The following is a 21415-nucleotide window of genomic DNA, read 5'->3' on the forward strand; positions in this document are numbered from 1 at the left end:
CTTGTTGCGGAGCACAGGCTCCAGACGCCCAGGCTCGGTAGTTGTGGCTCACGGGCCCAGCCGCTCCGCGCCATGTGGGATCTTCCCAAACCAGGGCTCGAACCCGTGTCCCCTGCATTAGCAGGCAGATTCTCAACCACTGCGCCACCAGGGAAGCCCTTAATGGTGAAAAACTGAAAGCATTTCCTCTAAGATCAGGAACAAGACAAGGATGTCCACTCTCACCACTATTATTCAGCATAGTTTTGGAAGTCCTAGCCACGGCAATCAGAGAAGAAAAAGAAATAAAAGGAATCCAAATTGGAAAAGAAGAAGTAAAACTTTCACTGTTTTCAGATGACATGATACTATACATAGAGAATCTTAAAGATGCTACCAGAAAACTACTAGAGCTAATCAATGAATCTGGTAAAGTAGCAGAATATAAAATTAATGCACAGAAATCTCTTGCATTCCTGTACACTAACAACGAAAATCTGAAAGAGAAATTAAGGAAACACTTCCATTTACCATTGCAACAAAAAGAATAAAATACCTAAGAGTATACCTACCTAAGGAGACAAAAGACCTGCATGCAGAAAACTATAAGACAATGATGAAAGAAATTAAAGGTGACATAAACAGATGGAGAGATATACCATGTTTTTGGATTGGAAGAATCAATATTGTGAAAATGACAATACTACCCAAAACAATCTACAGATTCAGTGCAATCCCTATCAAACTACCAATGGCATTTTTCACAGAAATAGAACAAAACATTTTACAATTTGTACGGAGACACAAAAGTCCCCAAATAGCCAAAGCAGTCTTGAGGGAAAAAAGCGGAGCTGGAGGAATCAGACTCCCTGACTTCAGACTATACTACAAAGCTACAGAAATCAAGACAACATGGTACTGGCACATAAACAGAAATATAGATCAATGGAAAGAGATAGAAAGCTCAGGTATAAACCCACACACCCGTGGTCAGCTAATCTATGACAAAGGAGGCAATGATATACAATGGAGTAAAGACAGCCTCTTCAATATGTGCTGCTGGGAAAACTGGACAGCTACATGTAAAAGAATGAAATTAGAACACTCTGTAACACTGTACTCAAAAAAAAACTCAAAATGGATTAGAGACCTAAATGTAAGACCAGACACTATAAAACTCTTAGAGGAAAACATAGGTGAACACTCTTTGACATAAATCACAGCAAGATCTTTTTTGATCCACCTCCTAGAGTAATAGAAATAAAAACAAAAATAAGCAAATGGGACTTAATGAAACATAAAAGCTTTTGCACAGCAAAGGAAACCATAAACAAGAAGAAAAGACAACCTTCAGAATGGGAGAAAATATTTGCAAATGAATCAACGGACAAAGGATTATTCTCCAAAATATATAAACAGCTCATGCAGCTCAATATTAAAAAAACAAACAACCCAATCCAAAAATGGGCAGAAGACCTAAATAGACATTTTTCCAAAGAAGACATTAAGATGGCTAAGAAGCACATGAAAAGCTGCTCAACATCACTAATTATTAGAGAAATGCAAATCAAAACTACAGTGAGATATCACCTCACACCAGTTAGAATGGGTATCATCAGAAAATCTACAAACAACAAATGCTATAGAGGGTGTGGAGAAAAGGGAACCCCCTTGCACTGTTGGTGGGATACAGCCACTATGGAGAACTGTATGGAGGTTCCTTAAAAAACTAAAAATAGAATTACCATATGACCCAGCAATCCCACTACTGGGCATATACCCTGAGAAAACCGTAATTCAAAAAGACACAGGCACCCCAATGTTCATTGCAGCACTATTCACAATAGCCAGGTCATGGAAGGAACCTAAATGCCCACCGACAGATGAATGGATAAACAAGATGTGGTACATATATACAATGGAATATTACTCAGCCATGAAAAGGAATGAAATTGGGTCATTTGTTAAGACATGGATGCATCTAGAGATTGTCATACAGAGTGAAGTAAGTCAGAAAGAGAAAATCAAATATAGTATATTAATGCATATATGTGGAAGCTAGAAAAATGGTACAGATGAACTGGTTTGCAGGGCAGAAATTCAGACACAGATGCAGAGAACAAACGTATGGAAACCAAGGGGGAAAGCGCCGGGGGGTGGTAGTGGTGGTGGGATGAATTGGGAGATTGGGATTGACGTGTATACACTGATGTGTATAAAATGGATGACTAATAAGAACCTGCTGTATAAAAAAATAAATTAAATTAAATTAAAAAAATACCTTATCACAATCATAGAACCTTAATACTTACCACATTACTGCATGTTCTATATCGGATATTTCTTCCCTCACAGCTCCTAGAAAAAAAAAACAAAAACTCATTACTACCTATGAAGGGCCCAAAATTTGAACTGTTTTGTTACAAAAACCATTTCCTCTTAGTACCAATATAAAAGCCTCTCTTCTTCTGAGTATGCTCTTAGAGGAATTACTATCAAATGTTAAATTGAGCAGATCTAAAGGAGTTGTATACATAAATTGATTTCTCTATGAGGGTTGAAACTAAGCATTCATTTTTCTTCAAAAGTTGTCAAAGTAAAAAAAAAAAGTTGTCAAAGTAAGTACTTATAGTGAGTTCTTATTTAATCAAGTAGATTTAATGCAAGGTTTTCTGATAAATATTAATATTAAATGAATCCTCTCTTAATTATCTGTGGTATAAAACTAAAGATAGGTTTCACTAATATGATAGATCTTACTTTTAGAATATGATAAAAATTGGACTTAACATTCAACATGGCTTTTAAAATTACACATCTAAGAATATGAAAGTCATAATTCTTAAAGAATTATCTTCATTTCTAAAGTACATCCTCATTGCGGAGGTTTTAGAAAAGAAAGACGACGCAAAAGAACAAAAATCCCCCATAGCTGTCTCATCTAAAGATAATCACTATTATTTTGATTTATTAATTTCTTTCCGGTGCAGAGGAAATATCATCAATTATACAATTTTATAGCTTGCTTTTTATCCACATAAAAATATTTGGAGGTATTTTTCCACACTACTAAATAACTTTAAAGACATCATTTTGAGAGCTACATACTATTCCATCAAATGATATAACTTGTGCAATCATTCTTCCATTTCTTGTCATTTAAGTAGTTTCTAATTTGGGGTTTGATAAGTGATCATGTGATAAACCATGTCCATGCATATGTTTTATCCAAGTTTCTGACTATGTCTTTAGGAGAGATAAGTTTCTAGAAGGGGAATTACAGCACTAAAGGGAATGAACTTTTATAAGGCTTTTGATAAATATTGCCAAATTGCATTCCATAAAGGTTGTACCATTGCATTCTCCCACCAGCAATACATGGGAGTTTCCATTTTACTGAACTATTGTGAACAAAAGCAATCAATTTTTTATTAAATGTCCAATGATGACACTTAAGAACAGCAGTACTCTGCTCTTTCAAAATAAGTCACACTTATAAAAAAACAAGTAAAATATGAAATTCTGAGAGAATGATCATACTAATAACTAATAGTTATGGAATTCCAGGTATATTTCTAAGTTTGTTATATGTATTAATTTATTTACTCTTCTCAAGAACACTGGGAGACAGGGTACTATCATTATACCCATTTTACAGAAGAGAAAATGGAAGCTTAGGGAGGTTAAGTAACTTGCCAAAATCACACAACTGTTAAGTAGTAGAGCTGAGATTTGAAACCGAGCCATTCAGAGCTTACACTCAAACCATGATGCTTTACTGCCCCCTAATTCACTTGTTTGTTCAGCACACGCCCATTGAGCTCCTATTATATACTGGGCAATACATTTACTTCTGGGAATACAAAGAAGAATGAGCATGACTTGGTCTTCGCTATTAAGAAAATATTCATATAATTCAGTGTAAAAAATGCTAGATAGTATTTGTGTTAGGTCTCAAGAACGTCATCAAAAAGGAAATGTCATCTGAAAATACAATTACACAAAGGCTATCTTAGAGAGATAGAAAGGTCCCAGGCTTGAAGACCTGAGTGTAACCAGATTGACTATATTAATATGCACTCAACAGCAGAATGTAACAAAGGAAAAAAAGGCCTGGCCAGAATCATAGAAAAAAAAGGAGGGTGGAAGAGATACTAGGTTGCCAGTGCCCAGCCCAGCAATGTCCCAGGCTAAGGGCCAATGAACTTCACGTCCTCCTGATCCCCTTGGCTAGGCTGTTGCTATCACAGTCCAGATGCCTCACACTAACCTAGCTGATGCCAGTGAATTTTTTGCTCATCCCAGAAATATCCCTCATTACAATGCCATGTTGATCAAAGCAATTTGCCAAGAGTGGTCTGTTTTTACATGACTGCTAAGAGGCAGAGGCACTGGTCATGCTGACATGGGAATGGTCCATGTTATGGACAGTTCTACTTTTCACTGTAAGTTAATAAATTGACATTTTAACTTAAAATATTAAGCTCACGGGCCAAGTCATTGCAAGTCCACCTCCAAGAGAAGGATTTGTTCTTGGTGTGATTGCTGAAAAATATCAGGTTTCTGAGTTTAAAAAGATGAGAGCTAGGCCCCAGTTGATGGTAAATTTACAAGGTAATTAATGCTATGACCTGGAGGCCTTTGGTAGCATGCCATGTAGTCATCAGTGTTGGCTGAGTGTGATATGTTTTTCAATTTTGGAAATCCTAGTGCATATGTGACATACTGTAGTGGTTAAGAGTACCCAGTTTGAAAGCAGAACCTTCTTTCTGGAATCCTGATTCCTTAGTTTCTATACCTCAGTTTTGTCATCTGGGATAATATTACATATCTCCTGGGATTATTATGAGGAGTAACTGAGTTAATATTTGTGAAGCACTTCAAACAGTACCTCACACATAGTAAGCATTATATAGACATTTAACAAATAAATTAATTATGTAATAGATGTAAAAATACAATAGATATTAAAAGAGGGTGAAGGATATGTGGAGAAGAAACCATAGGCAAAGGCATAGAGGAATGAAAAGATATGGTGTGTTTGTACATTTTCAAGTGGTTTGGTTGTGTAGTTTCGGGTGTATGAGGGGAACTGAAAGATATATTAAAAAAAAAAAGCCTTCTAGCTGTGAACTTTGCAATAGACAGAGGGGAACCACTGAAGGTTTTAAAACAAAGGAGATCCAATGATGACTTCTTGCCTTAAAAAAGTGAACTCTGGCATTAATCATGAAGACCTTAAAATGCTATGTTTTCCACCCTCCTTTTATTTTCTTTTCCTAAACTTATCTCCCTTAAAGGAATAATGGAAACACATCGGAATTAGGAGTTTGACAATCTGAGTCATAGACTTTGCTCTTCCCTTTGCATAAGCCTCTTGTCCTCTCAGGGTTTTTGCTTCCTCATCTGTCAACTGGATATCACTGTATATGGAAATGGCAGTGCCTAAAGTTGTGATCACCAACTGAGATAACTCACGAAAGTTCTATCCAAATGTCAACAGGGTTATTAGAGATAATGCTTACTAAAAAAATTAAAAAGCAGAAAAACATCTAGTTCAATAATTTAAATGAGCCTTTTCCCAGATATTTTAAACTATGAATACCTACTACGTATGTTCTAAAAGCATCCTTGAGATGGACATAGAGATTATCAGACTAAGTGAAGTAAGTCAAATAAAGACAAATAGTATATAATAGCACTTATATATGGAATCTAAAAAACTACTATAATTAAACTTATTTACAAAACAGAAACAGACTCACAAATATAGAAAACAAACTTATGGTTACCAAAGGGGAAATGTGGGGGAGGACAAATTACAATTTGGGATTAACATATACACACTACTATATATAAAATAGATAAACAATAAGGATTTACTGTATAGCACAGGGAAATATATTCAGTAGCTTGTAATAACCTATAATGGAAAAGAATCTGAAAAAGAATACATATATATATAGATAGACAGATACAGATATATAGATACAGATATCTGAATCACTTTGATGTATGCCTGAAACTAACACAATATTATAAATCAACTATAGTTCAATAATTTAAAAAAAGCACCCTTGGGTAACAGGAAAAGTAAGCATATAATGTAAAAGATTGAATAAATGTTTCTCATTTAGCAGAAACAAAACAAAAACAAACGGCGGTGGGGGAGGAGAGGGGTTCCCACACTAGGAAGGGCCCACCCACAGAGTGGGGATTATCAGGCACAGGGAGAGACCTTCGGGGGATCAGGGGATCAGAGGGGAATGCGGATAGCGTTTCCCCCACCCACTTGGGCCTGGTGAGCCTACTGAGGTCTCAGGCCTGAACCACCATCTTCCAGGGCCCCCTCTGGCCATGCTGAGCCTAAGCCATGCCCCCCACCCCATCCCCAGGGCTTTTTCTGGCTGCACAGTTCCTGATCCCCAGCCCCGCCCTCCCTTGCCTACCTGCCCCAACCCCCACCAAGGCCTTTTTGTGGCTTTTTTTTTTTTGGCTGTTGTGGTTCTGTTTTGCCTTCTTTTTGTTGTTTCACTTATATATATTTTTTGTAATATATTTTTTATTTTTCTAATTTTATTGTATTTTTATTCTTTGTTATTGTTCTGCTCCTTTTTGTTTGTTGCCTTTCTTTTTTTTTGTCATGCTGCGCAGCTTGTGAAATCTTGGTTTCCAGGCCAGGGGTCGGGCCTGAGCTCCTGTGGTGGGAGCACAGAGTCCAAACCACTGGATTAACAGAGAACCTCAGACCCCAGGGAATACTGATCAGTGTGAGGTCTCCCAGAGGTCCTCATCAAGGCACCAAGACCCCGCTCTACCCAACTGCCTGCAAACTCCAGTGCTGGATGCCTCAGGCTAAACAAGCACTAAGACAGGAACACAGCCCCACCCATCAAAAAAATGAGACGACAAAAAAATATGTTACAGACGAAGGAGTAAAGATCAAATACAAGACCAAATAAATGAAGAGGAAATAGGCAACCTATCTGAAAAAGAATTCAGAGTAATGATTGTAAAGATGATCCAAAATCTTGAAAGTAGAATGGAGGCACAGATTGAGAAAATACAAGAAATGATTAACAAGTACCTAGAAGAACTAAAGAACAAACAAACAGTGAGGAACAGCACAATAACTGAAATAAAAAATACACTAGAAGGAATCAATAGCAGAATAACTGAAGCAGAAGAACAAACAAGTGAGCTGGAAGACAGAATGGTGGAAATAACTACTGAGGAGAAGAATAAAGAGAAAAGAGTGAAAAGAAATGATGACGGTCTCAGAGACTTCTATGACAATATTAAATGCACCAACATTTGAATAATAGGGGCCCCAGAAGAAGAATAGAAAGAGAAAGGGTCTGAGAAAATATTTGAAGAGATTATAGTTGAAAACTTCCCTAACATGAAAAGGGAAATAGCCACCCAAGTCCATGAACTGCAGAGTCCCAGGCAGGATAAACCCAAGGAAAAACATGCCAAGACACATATTAATCAAACTAACAAAAATTAAATTCAAAGCAAAATATTAAAAGCAGCAAGGTAAAAGCAACAAATAACATAGAAGGGGATCCCCATAAGGTTATCAACTGATTTTTCAGGAGAAACTCTGCAGGCCAGAAGGGAGTGGCAGGACATATTTAAAGTGATGAAAGGAAAAAACCTACAACCAAGATTACTCTACCCAGCAAGGATCTCATTCAGATTCAATGGAGAAATCAAAAGCTTTACAGACAAGCAAAAGCTAAGAGAATTCAGTACCACCAAACCAACTTTACAACAAATGCTAAAGGAACATCTCTAGGCAGGACACACAAGAGAAGAAAAAGAACCACAAAAACAAACCCAAAACAATTAACGAAATGGTAATAGGAACATACATATTGATAATTACCTTTAATGTACATGCATTAAATGCTCCAACCAAAACACAAAGACTGGCTGAATGGATACAAAAACAAGACCTGTCTATACGCTGTCTATAGGAGACCCACTTCAGACCTAGGGACACATACAGGCTAAAAGTGAAGGGATGGAAAAAGATATTCCATGAAAATGGAAATCAAAAGAAAGCTGGAGTAGCAATACTGACATCAGACAAGATAGATTTTAAAATAAAGATTGTTACAAGAGACAAAAAAGACACTACATAATGATCAAAGTATCAATCTAAGAAGAAGATAGAACAATAATAAATATTTATACACCCAATATAGGAGCATCTCAATACATAAGGGAAAAGCTAACAGCCATAAAAGGGGAAATCTACAGTAACACAATAAAAGTGGGGGACTTTAACACCCCACTTAAACCAATGGACAGAGCATCCAGACAGAAAATAAATAAGGAAACACAGGCTTTAAATGACACATAAGACCAGATAGATTTAACTGATATTAATGTAAGCATTTAAATGTAAGCATTTTACAGTACTAATTTTGTTCTAAATATGTACAAAGAATAGAAAGAAATATATATACTCTTTTGTTATTATATTTGGGGGGAGGGATACTGGGTAAATTTTTAATTCTCTTTATATTTTTCCATATCTTCACATTTTTCTACAATGAATATAATCAAATAGTGAAGTTTTACAAATAAAAATGGGCTTAGAAAGATCTAGTTCTTGAAAACACACTGATTCTAGTAATGCAGCAAAAGTTAAAATGGCAATACTAAGGAGTTCTGTTTGAGTTCAATCTTTATTTTTGTTAAAAAAGATAATTAATGACTGTATAGTAAGAACAATACTGGGGTTTGCAACAATGTGAGAAAAGCTGGGTGTTTAATATGGAGCTAATCTTAAATTATTTAAGAGACTGTATACACACATTATAGTGTATCAGATATTCTTTAAATTGACATTTGATTTTTTGTTTCTACTCCTTTTTATAATTTGATGAATTATTTTCCATGAGTTGGTGATTTTTGTTTTTTAATAAAGAAAATGGAAGCTTGAAAAAAAAAATAAATAAATAAAAAATAAACCCATGCACCTATGGTTACCTAATCTATGACAAAGGAGGCAAGACTATACAATGGAGAAAAGACAGTCTCTTCAATAAGTGCTGCTGGGAAAACTGGACAGCTACATGTAAAAGAATGAAATTAGAACACTCCCTAACACCATACATAAAAATAAACTCAAAATGGATTAAATGTAAAGGCCAGACACTATCAAACTCTTAGAGGAAAACATATGAAAAAACACTCTTTGACATAAATCACAGCAAGATCTTTTCTGACCCACCTCTTAGAGTAATGAAAATAAAAACAAAAATAGGCAAATGGAACCTAATGAAACCTAAGAGCTTTTGCACAGCAAAGGAAAGCATAAAGAAGGTGAAAAGACAACCCTCAGAATTGGAGAAAATATTTGGACTAATTTCCAAAATATATAAACAGCTAATGCAGCTCAGTATTAAAAAAAACAAACAATCCAATCAAAACATGGGTGGAAGATCTAAATAGACATTTCTCCAAAGAAGACATACAGATGGCCAAGAGGCACATGAAAAGATGCTCAACATCACTAATTATTAGAGAACTGCAAATCAAAACTACAATGAGGTATCACCTCACACTGGTCAGAATGGCCATCATCAGAACATCTACAAACAATAAATGCTGGAGAGAGTGTGGAGAAAAGGGAACCTTCTTGCACTTTTGGTGGGAATGTAAATTGATACAGCCACTATGGAGGAAAATATGGAGGTTCCTTAAAAAACTAAAAATATAACTACAGTATGACTCAGCAATTCAATTACTGGGCATATACCCTGAGAAAACCGTAATTCCCAAAGACACATGCACCTCATTGTTCATTGCAGCACTATTTACAATGGCCAGGCAATTGAAACAACCTAAATGTCCATCGACAGAGGAATGGATAAAGAAGATATGGTACATATATAGAATGGAATATTAGCCATAAAAAAGAACAAAATTGGGTCATTTGTAGAGATGTGGATGGACCTAGAGCCTGTCATACAGAGTGAAGTGTGTCAGAATGAGAAGAACAAATATCATATAATAACTCATATATGTGGAATCTAAAAAAGTGGTACAGATGAACCTATTTTCAGGGCAGTAATAGAGACACAGATATAGAGAACGGATGTGTGGACACAGCGGTGGAAGGGGAGGGTGGGATGAATTGGGAGGTTAGGACTGACATAAATACACTACGGCGTGTAAAACAGATAGCTAGTGGGAACCTGCTGTATAGCACACAGAGCTCAGCTCGGTGCTCTGTGATGACCTAGATGGGTGGGATGGGGGAGGGGATGGGAGGGCGGTCCAAGAGGGAGGGGATATACGTATACATATAGCTGATTCACTTCGTTGTACAACAGGAACTAACACAACATTGTAAAGCAGCTATACTCACCACCACCACCACCCACAAAATAAAAGCTGAGGTGGACTTCTGGGGGAGTACCGTCATCCCGAGTCTGTCTGTTACCGCTCATTCGAGATAAGCCTTTAGAAGACTCTCTGATTCCCAGGAAATGTGACTCTTCGTTCCTGCCGTCTACAATTTGATGTCTTCAAAAAAATTTCTATCCCACTCACCAGTCTCCCAATCCCAAAGAATCCAAGTTTATAAGGGCAATCATAAGGCAGACAGGTACACCCTTTCAATTTGCTGTTCCCACACTGATTTGCTGTCCTTCAAATACTGGCACTTTCCAAAACTACAAAATCACCCTCATTTTAGATAAATGTATCATATTCTATATAAAGAAATGTTACTTGCAATCTCAGTTGGACTTTAGCTACTTTTTGATCAGTGGTTCCTCTATTAAGAAAACAAACACAAAACATAGCAAAGAAAAAAACACTTGCCACCATTTCCAAAGTACATCCTGTAATTGTCTAACACCTAATAGTGATTTGCAAATAATTTAATTCTGCTCCTGAGTTAAGTCTTCCCTTCACTGTATTGTATTACTTTTTGAGTGAGAGCTTATTTAGTTTGAGTGAAATATGATAGTAAAGTGGTAATGTTTGAGTTTGGAAAAGTCCTTGTTATTAAAAGACACTATCAAATTGTGGACAATAATATTAATACTAATGCCTTACTATATATTGAGTGTCTTCTATAGGTATCTGGTCCAGTATTAGGTATTCTGTGCACATTATCTCTAATTTTCCAACAACTGGAAGGCTTTATTATTCCCACTTAATAGGTAAGGAAACTGAAGCTGAGAAAGACTAGGAGGCTGAAAGCCATATACCTACTCAGGAAAGAGAGAACCAGGGATTGGAACCCAGGTGTGTCTAACTCTAAAGCATATACAACAACGATAATAATACAAAAGGAGCAAGATGTACTCAAGACGTGGAAAATCCTAACACTAGATTAAACCTTGGAGGCTGAGCCTGGGGGTTAACTGCACCTTATTTTCCACATCAGTACATAACCTGCTTCTAAATTCTGGTAAAGCCAGTAAGTAAATGACATCTAGATACACAGCGTACATTGGGAACAACTCCAAGAGAACCACACTCGTCAGTAAAATGTAATGTGAAAGAACTTCAGTGCAGAAAAGTTTGTATTTTTTGAAAGTTCAAGTTTGTTAAAGTGGAATGTAAATTTTACTGAAGTAACAAAGTGACTATTCTACTGCAAGGATTTTAATTCTTGCCAAGCATGAATTTCTTCATTGAAGGCATTTATCTAGGCATAAAACCCTCATCTGAGAATTATGCAGTAAAAAATATTTTCTTGTTTTTTAAAAAAATTCTTTAAAAAAACAGTTAACACAAAACAGCTGAAAGATTTTCTTCACATTTTAACAAAATAAAATTCACCTCTGGAAATGAAAACAAACATTAGAAATTTCAGTCCAAAATGGTTTCTGAGGAAAGTTATAGGCCACCAGTAACAAAGGATTTAAGTAAATGCATCTGCTCAATGAAAACTATGAAACAGTTACAGGACTATATTTAGTGAGTTAAATATTGTACCAATTAATAAATCAGAAACTGATTCAAGTATAAAAGAACAAAATATAAATAAAAATATATTTCAAACCAAATTTGTACAGAAATTTTCTTATTTATATCAGCTCTTTACTCCTAACCAGTCATTTATTAATTTTGACTTAGTTCCTTTTCTCAAAAAAGGAAATCACCTAAACATCAAGCTATCATTTGTGAATTATTTTAATTCACTTATAATAATGAGATTAGTATAGGCTTGAAGCATACTTTATTGGTCTCCAATTCACACATAACAAACCATCCAAACTCTTCCAATACTTAACATTCTGATGTTATCTTAGTTTCTATTACCATAATTTAACAACCTTAGAAGAGATGAATTGCCATGGAAAATTAAAAGCTCTCTTTCCAGGCTTTAGCTATTTGTTGGCTTCCCCCCACCCCACCGCTGCTTACATAAATCTTTAATGCTAAAGTGATAATCATATTGCAATATAATACATGGATCAAATCAACTCACATGCCTTACACTTACACAATGTTACATGGTCAATTATATCTCAATAAAAAAGTATCTACACATGACTATGCTTATATTGTATATTCATTATATATCTCTGAATAATTGGAGATGTCCTAGTATGCATCCTTAGTTATTTATTAACATTAATAGATTTGAAGTACTTTTAACAAACATTTAATGAATGTACATTGACTCTGAACATGAATCCCATTCTACCCACACCGATCCCCCTGAATAGTCACGTGCTCCCAGACAACCACCTATGTCAAATAAGAAATTTACTTACAAGAGTCTACATAACAAATAATATTTAATCTGGTATCACTTGCCTATGAAAAACTGATCTTAAATGTTAAAGGTGTCTTGGACCTTTTTCCTGGTAAACTTCAGTTTTTTTCCATTTAAGGTTAAAGCTCCTTCATTAGACAAAGCCGCCAAAATTCTAGGAGTAATGTATCCCCAACACACAAACGACCTCCAGTGGCAAAGTACCTTTGAAACAAGGAGACAGACGTCTTTGGTGCTATGGGACTTACAAATGCAAGGATAAAAAATATCTCCCTTCTTAAGCATTTAGTTGAAAGGTCCCTGAATGTCATATAGGATGCCTATTTGTTTTGCACTGCCTCTTCATGTGATGTATCACGTGGCTCAAACAGATTAGTGCTAAGGGAGAGATTTATTATTTTTTTTCTGGCTAGATAGATATGCAAGCCCAACTATTATGACAACTTGATAAATGTAGCTTTTGAAAATGCTTTCTGTTGTAATAATACAGCAAACAACAAGGAGGCATGCGGCCAGGCGTCATCCATCAGTAGGTGAGCTGGCAGGGAACAGACCAGACCCTGGTGTCACACCAGTTCTTCCTGATCTGCTAGGGGCTCTGATGTGGCCTAAGGACCCAAAAGAAGAGTTGGCCTGAAAGCTGAATTTTAAAAGCAATTTTAAAAAGAAGAAGGGGTAACGGAATCCCACACTGAAAAACGGTGCCATAAATTGAGTCCTCGATGTGAAAGTGTTTCTTTGGCATAGGTAACATATTTTTGTAACATTAGTTTTACAATTCAACACTTCTGCTCTATACTAATTTCTCATTATAAAAACATTCTGAATGTTGTGCCAGCTTGGAGACTCTGATTTGTGTATACAGAGAGAGTTACTAAAACTTAATGTGTAGACCAAATTCACTATAAATGGAAACCACATAGGTTTAGGAAAAACATTCTAAGATGACATCTTCTCTGTTGTTTGATCTTCTCTTGACCATAAGGAACTGTACTTTTACAGATTCCTGAGCAGCAGCTTAGAGGCTGCAGAGCTGTTCAATTATAATATAGATACACATGAGGATACTACAGACTGAATTTTGGAGTTTGGCCTGTGAGTTTCAAATTGGTTTATTTGCTATTATGAGTGTCTGGTATGTTCTAAATTACAACTAGAAAAACCAGTGCCAATTTCTTTTCCCAAACAAGTATGATTTTACATATCTCTGCCTGTTCTTCAAAGACAGACATGTTACAACAAAGCATTGAGTTCTCACAAATATCGGCTAGGGTTATGAAAATGAGGAAGGTGCTCATGTAATCAAAAGAGAAGAAAGCAAGAACAACAACACTGGAAACCACAGTGATCATGACCAGCTTCTAATAAAACCAGAAACTGCCCCGAGCAGACTGCTCAGATAATCTAATGAGACAACATACAACACGCAATCTCAAAGTGAAGATGAGCCCCTGGGCAGGACGTTCTGGTTCACAAATCCTGGTGGAATGTTTTCTGATTTACAGTCACTTCACACATTTATTGAGCATCCAATCGGAACCAGTACTAAGCCAAGGCATTGTGAAAGGTACAAAAATGAGGACTCCCCTGACCCTTCTCAAAGCTATAATTTAGTTGTAAAAAAAATCCACAGGTCCAAATAGAACACATACCAGTATAATGTAGCATCAACAGCTAATGGGCATGGTCTGGATACTCAATATGGAGGTATTAGACAAAGGGACCAACTGATGAGAGACAGAAGTAACTTACAAAGGTGATATCTTAGGAGGGGTGTCCTGTATGGGCCATACAAGTCCCAAGACGGTGATGGGAGAAAGGAGAATTCAAAACACAAGCTTCCTTCCCTGCTCCTGCTTTCCTAAAGTACGGCAGTAGGTTACTGGCCCCCATAGTCCATTCGGTCAATTCACCCAGCATTGACTGAGTACCTGCTATGCAAAACAGGAAGACATAAAGAAAAGCAAGATAAAACCTGTGCCCATCGTGCTGACAGTCTAGTGGGGGACAGGGTCTTATAAATAACTATAACACAAGCCAGGCTAGGTAAAAGTGATTAAAAGTGGTGCAAACATAGCGCCTTAGAAATATAGCAAAGTGAGACTAGGGGCCACTGCTGGAGGTTACTTTAAATGACACTGAGGGTTTGTGGGCATGGGCAGTGCGAGGCGTGGTAGGAAGAGGGCTCATCAGGAGAAAAGGCACAGAGCCAGCAGTGTGGCCATCAGCTGAAAGGATCAGGACACAGGCCTGCAGCCACCCAGGATACTTTTCACTTTTAGAAAATGTATTTTTGGTTACTTGCTTTTCTCCTTTGCAGGCCCTCTGTGTGATCTCTGAGCTCCAGTGCCCAGCGAAGCATGGTTTACTGTTAGCATTCCACAAGCATTTATTGAGAAATGCAAGGAAGGAAGGAAGGAAGGAGGGAGGGAAGGAAGGAAGGAAGGAAGAACAGAAGGAAATGCTATAAGGATAATTTCAGGTCACAAAGGATTTTTGGCCTCATATTTGCTCTAAGTTTTGAACCTGAAACCCAATTAAAATCTTTCTACAATAAACCAAAGATGAAAAGTTTAAAAGGAAACTAAATAGCCACCAAAGGAAAGAAACTTTGGCTCTTTTCTACGGACATGTTTATTTTCACATATCTACTCAAAGTTGTATTTGTCACTGCAATGCATTTGTTCCCTCTGAAAGAAGGCGAGGGGTGGGGGCCCTGGGGATTGCTGCCTTTGGCTAGAGATCCATCAGCAGGAAGGACATGTACTTTATAACACATACACACATGCCATAAGATTTGCAAATGATCTTACGTTTGCTCGGGACATGTACTTTATAACACATACACACATGCCATAAGATTTGCAAATGATCTTACATTTGCTCGGTAGCCAAAAGAGGCAAAGAATGAGAATAAAAACAAATGTGTTTTAGCAACATCAAGTCCAACTTTTCCATCTTCCCCATGAGGAAAATGTGTATTATGAAACCCTAGGACTCTCACAACCTCACCCCATACAGCCCTGAAACTGGGACTTTATAAATTATTTTGGCTAGAGACAGAAGTTCTTCCATCTGCCCGTATCACCCAGATGTCCACTGCAAAGTGAGGGCCTGGAGAATCACAACATTTTTCTTTAAAACCATTCATATTCAGAGCAGTTTTAGACTCCTCTTCCTCTCTAACAGCAAAATGGGTCACACATTCGATTTGGAGTTGAAGGGCGCCTTAGACATTCTTTCAATATAAACATTTATTGAACACCTATTCTGTTCCAGGCACTGTCCACTTGACATTGTAGATAAGCCACCTAAATCCTAGAGAAACTGAGAACCTAATCCTACGTCACACAGCTAGAAAAGAGTGGGGTCAATATTCAAAATTAGTACTTTGATAAAAAAAAAATAAAAGGGATAATCCACAAAATAGGATAAAGTTTCTATCAGAGGCAATGAAACACACGGTTTTTCTTAAGAGTCAGGTTCCCAAATAGGTGACTGTTTCCCATAGGAAAGGATCTCTATCTTGACTAATGAGTCCTACCCCAAAGCCAAGGTAGAGCTTGGCCCTGAAGCTATTTGAGCTTGGCATGTGTAGTTACGGGCTTCAGCTGATGATCACACATAAATATGATGTTACTTAGTGTTCTGTACTTACTTTTTTCTGTCTCTAGGTAAAGTATCCATTCCCCAATGTATGTTACTCTGGTATCTCTTTTTTTCTCTTAATATCTTGTGTTCTTTTATTTCAATCTCTCTCTCTCTCGCTCTCACAAACACACACGCATGCACACACGCAGGCACACACCCTTTCGTCCCTTTATCCCGCACCCCCCATCCTCAGTGGTTGAAACTAAGCAAAACAGAGTTAGATAAACTCCTCTCTTCTATTGTATTGATACAAACTGGGATCAAACAGATGAAATAAAACTCAAGGAAGTCTTTCTTTTTTTAGGGGGACAGGGATAATGACAGATGTTGAATTGAAGGTGGAAAGTTAAACTCTATGGTTAAGGAATTTAATGAAATTGAGGGGAAGTTGATCTCAGAGAATTTGCATAAACTACCCCAGTCACTGGGAATTAACTGAGTTAGTCACTAACAACCTGGAGGTTTAAAGGGTCATATCTATAAGCTTAATAATGGAATGGAAGAAAATTTCAGAAATCACTAAGTCTATTTGCCACTTTGGGCAAGGTTGATCTTCAGTAATACTAGACAACTGGAGAACTACACAGAAAGGTTATTGCTGTGGCTCACAGGAGTACAGAGGAAATCACTACTTTTATTGTCCTGACATGCTGGTGTCCATGACTTTTCCTCCCACACTGCAGATTAAGTCATTCTATAAAAACCTGAATGAGGAAGTTAAACATAAATCTCTTTATCAGAAAATATCTTCTTTTCTTCATAACCCCAACCTCTAAATTCTCAGAAAGCTGGAGACAAACCTCATCACTTCACTATCATGCCCTCCAATAGAGCAGCAATTCTAACACTGGATACACAGTAAAGTCACTTGGAGAGCTTTTACAAAATTATTGATGGCAGGGCTCCAACCCCAGAGATCCTAATTTAATTGGTCTTCAGTGGAGCCCAGATATTTGTATTTTTTATAAAGCTTTCCAGGTGACTCTAAAGTACAGCCAGGGTTAAGAACCAGCACTACAGATGTATTACCTATTTACAGAACTGGGGGCAAGTCTCTTAGTTCTTAAAATATCTTGCAACTATAATCAGTAGAAACTCAATATAATCGGTAGAAACTTAATAATATGATAAATTCCCAACAGCAAATTCTTGTCCCTTGGGCCCTTATATCCTTAGTTACACCTAGAAATTTGCCTAATACATAGTAGATGTTCAATAAATATTTATTAAATGAATGCATGAAAACTGAGATTCAGTCTTAAATATCATATGTTTCTGAGAATTTATTCATTTTTTCTAGGTTATCCTGTATTTTGGCATATAATGGTTCATAATAGTCTCTATCACCCTTTTAATTTCTGAAGCATCCATTGTAATATCTGCTCTTTCATTTCTGATTTTATTTATTTGCATCTTCTCCCTTTTTTCCCCCTCAGTCTGGCTAAGGTTTTGTCAATTTCATCTTTTCAAAAAACAAACTCTCAGTTTAGTTGATCTTTTTGATTGTTTTTCTATTCACTATTTGATTTATTTTTGCCCTAGTTCTTATTATTTCTTTCCTCTGCTAACTGTGGGCTTGGTTTGTTCTCCTTTTTCTAGTTCAGGCCAATAACAAACAAAAATATTGAAGTGGTAATCTAAAACCTCCTGACAAAGAAAAGCCCAGGACCAGATGGCTTCACAGGTGAATTCTACCAAATATTTTAAAAATAATTAATGTCAATCTTTCTTAAACTCTTCCAAAAAACAGAAGAGGGAATACTTTCAAACTCAGAACCTGAACAAGAAAAACAAAGCTGGAGGCATCACATTTCCTGATTTCAAACTATATTACAAAGTTATAGTAATCAATACACTATGTTACTGGGACAGAAACAGGTATATAGACCAATGGAACAGAATGAAGAGCCTGGAAATATACCTGTGCTTATACAGTCAGCTAATCGTTGACAAGGTGCCAAGAACACACAATGAGGAAAAGATAGTCTCTTCAATAAATGGTATTAGGAAAACTGGATAGCCACATGCAGAAGAATTAAACTGTACCCTTATCTCACACCAAGTACCAAAAATTAACTCAAAATAGATGAAAGACTTAAATATAAGTCTTTAAGCTGTAAAACTACTAGAAGAAAACACAGGAAAAAAGCGCCTTGGGGCTTCCCTGGTGGCGCAGTGGTTGAGAGTCCGCCTGCTGATGCAGGGGACACGGGTTCATGCCCCGGTCCGGGAAGATCCCACGTGCCGCGGAGCGGCTAGGCCCGTGAGCCATGGCCGCTGAGCCTGCGCGTCTGGAGCCTGTGCTCCGCAATGGGAAAGGCCACAACAGTGAGAGGCCCGCGTACCGCAAAAAAAAAAAAAAAAAAAAAAAAAAAAAAGCGCCTTGACACTGGTCTTAGCAACAATTCTTTGGTCATGACAGCAAAAGCACAGGCAACTAAGACAAAATTTGACAAGTGAAGTTGCATCAAGCTAAAAAGCTTCTGTACAGCAAAGGAAACAATCAACAGAGTGAAAAGCCAACCTACCTAGTGGAAGAAAATATTTGCAAACCATATGTCTGACAAGGGGTTAATATCCAAAATATATTTTTAAAAAACTCATATAACTCAAGAGTAAAAAAAAATCCCAAATAACCCAATTTAAAAAATGGCCAGAGGACCTGGATAGACATTTCTCAAAAAAAGACATACAAGTGGCCAAAAGATACGTGAAAAGATGTTCACCATCACTACCATCAGGGAAATGCAAATCAAAACCACAAGGAGATATCACTCACATCTGTTAGAATGGTTATCATCAAAAAGATAAGTGGGAGAGGATGTAGAGAAGAGGGAGACTTATGCACTGGTGATAGAAATGTAAATTTGTAAAGGCATTATGAAAAGCAGTATGGGGATTCCTCAAAAAATTAAAAATAACTAGTATATGACACAGCAATTTCACTACTGGGTATACACCCAAAGGAAATGAAATCTAGATCTCGAATAGGTATATACCTGTGTTCATTGTAGCATCATTCATAACATAGCCAAGATATGAAAACAACTTAAAGGTCCCTTGATGAATGAATGGATAAAGAAAATGTGGTATGTACATACAATGGGGTATTATTTAGTCTTAACAAAATGGGAATCCTGCCATTTGTGACAACATAGATGAACCTGAAGGACATCATGCTGAGTGAAATAAGCCAGACACAGAGAGACAAATACTGAATGATCTTGCTTACACGTGGGATCTAAAATAGTAAAACTCATAGAAGCAGAGAGCAGAATAGTGGTTGCCAGGTGCAGAGGAGGGGGCGGAAATGAGGAGATGTTGGCAAAAGGGGACAATGTTTCAGTTATGCAAGATGAATGAGTTCTGAAGAACTCATTTAGGAGTTCTGAAGAACTCCTAAAGTACAGCATGGTAATGACAGTTAACAATGCTGTATTGCATACTTGAAATTTGCTAAGAACATAGATCTTAAATCTTCTCAACACACACACACACACACACACACACACACACACACACACACACACACACTAACTACGGAGATGGGACAGATATGTAACTTAGCTTTATTGTGGTGATCTTTTCACAATGTATACATTTATCAAAACATCAAGTTGTACACCTTAAATATATATTATTTTACATGTCAAAGATACCTCAATAAAGTAGTTTAAAAAAAAGAAAACTGAGTAGAAATAAAAAAACTTCAGAAAAGCTATTAAACAAACCAAATAAGGAATTTTTAAATGAACAGAAAAAGACAGCCAAGAGTTACAGATTCCCAATATGGCTAGTAAAGGTTATGGACACTAAACACATTTCCATCATCTTTTATTTCAACAAACAGGTTTATGGGACAAACCAGGCCATAAATTGGTCCCAAACATTCAGTCATTGGTCTTAGTGTATTTTCCTCCTGAAAGGACATCAGATCTTGGAACAAAACATCCCTCTAAGATATATGACCTGGAATATTAGAAGTCCTGGTAATACATTTAGAATAGGCTTTGACCCAAAAAGTTAAAGGAAGGCAACTGCAAACTCTTAAACATATATCCCAAAATGTGAACTCTTCTCTAACACAATGAAAAGATCACCTCATATAAATGACATGACTAGTCAGACTCATTCTGAAATTGTATATCTTTCTGTTAAATAAACCTCAAACATTTCCAAGGAAAACAAGGCTGATAACACACAACATCTGATGAAGAATAACAGATAAATCTTGTTTTGGGGCTCACTTGTGCCGGAAGTCCTAAAACCTCTTAAGTCTTGTGAACCTTAATTGGATGTTATGACAGAGATGAGGTGACTTTAAAAGAAAAAACATCTGTTTAAGAAGCCAAATCTTGGGCTCCCCTGGTGGCGCAGTGGTTGAGAGTCCGCCTGCCGATGCAGGGGACACGGGTTTGTGCCCCGGTCCAGGAGGATCCCACATGCCACGGAGCGGCTGGGCCCGTGAGCCGTGGCCACTGAGCCTGCGCGTCCGGAGCCTGGGCTCTGCAACGGGAGAGGCCACAGCGGTGAGAGGCCCACATATAGCAAAAAAAAAAAAAGAAGCCAAATCTTAACATTAAAAATTTCCTTTTGGTATTTATAATAATAATAATATAATATAAATATAATAATATAATAATAAATACACCAAATCCTAAAATTAAAATATTTCTTTCAGTATTTATTGTTACGCAGTACATAAATTATTTGCTAACTAAAGCTTATATTCATGTAAGTATCAATATTATTATGGGAGAAAAATTGTATTTGCAATTAAAAAAAAATCAGAGGAGTTAGCTTATTTTCCCTTAGCACAATTATTATGAAATGACAAGTTTGAATGATCTTCCCCATTCCTGTGAGATAATCTTCTTTGGGATATTTATTTTAATTTTTTTGCACTTATATTGACTACATTCTGGCAGCCACATCCCTTTGGAATAATATCACCATCTTAATTTTTTTAGGCACCTCTATAGTGTTATGATTTTTATCTCTTGTTCATCTAATAATTTTGTTCAACTC

At 36.8% G+C, this 21415-nt stretch overlaps 1 protein-coding gene across 2 annotated transcripts in view; it reads right to left on the reverse strand.

Moving 5' to 3' along the window:
• Positions 1-21415, reverse strand: part of ADAMTSL1 (ADAMTS like 1) — a gene marked incomplete at both ends in the record, with an annotated part of 469161 nt that overhangs the window by 408000 nt on the left and 39746 nt on the right. For both annotated transcript variants that reach the window (XM_079706140.1, XM_079706139.1), the window contains one exon: positions 2292-2337. In XM_079706140.1, the coding sequence (XP_079562266.1) occupies positions 2292-2337 (46 nt within the window). The remainder of the gene's footprint in view (positions 1-2291; positions 2338-21415) is intronic.

The sequence above is a fragment of the Hyperoodon ampullatus genome, assembly GCF_949752795.1.
Source record: "Hyperoodon ampullatus genome assembly, chromosome: 6".
In the NCBI taxonomy this organism is placed as follows: domain Eukaryota; kingdom Metazoa; phylum Chordata; class Mammalia; order Artiodactyla; family Ziphiidae; genus Hyperoodon; species Hyperoodon ampullatus.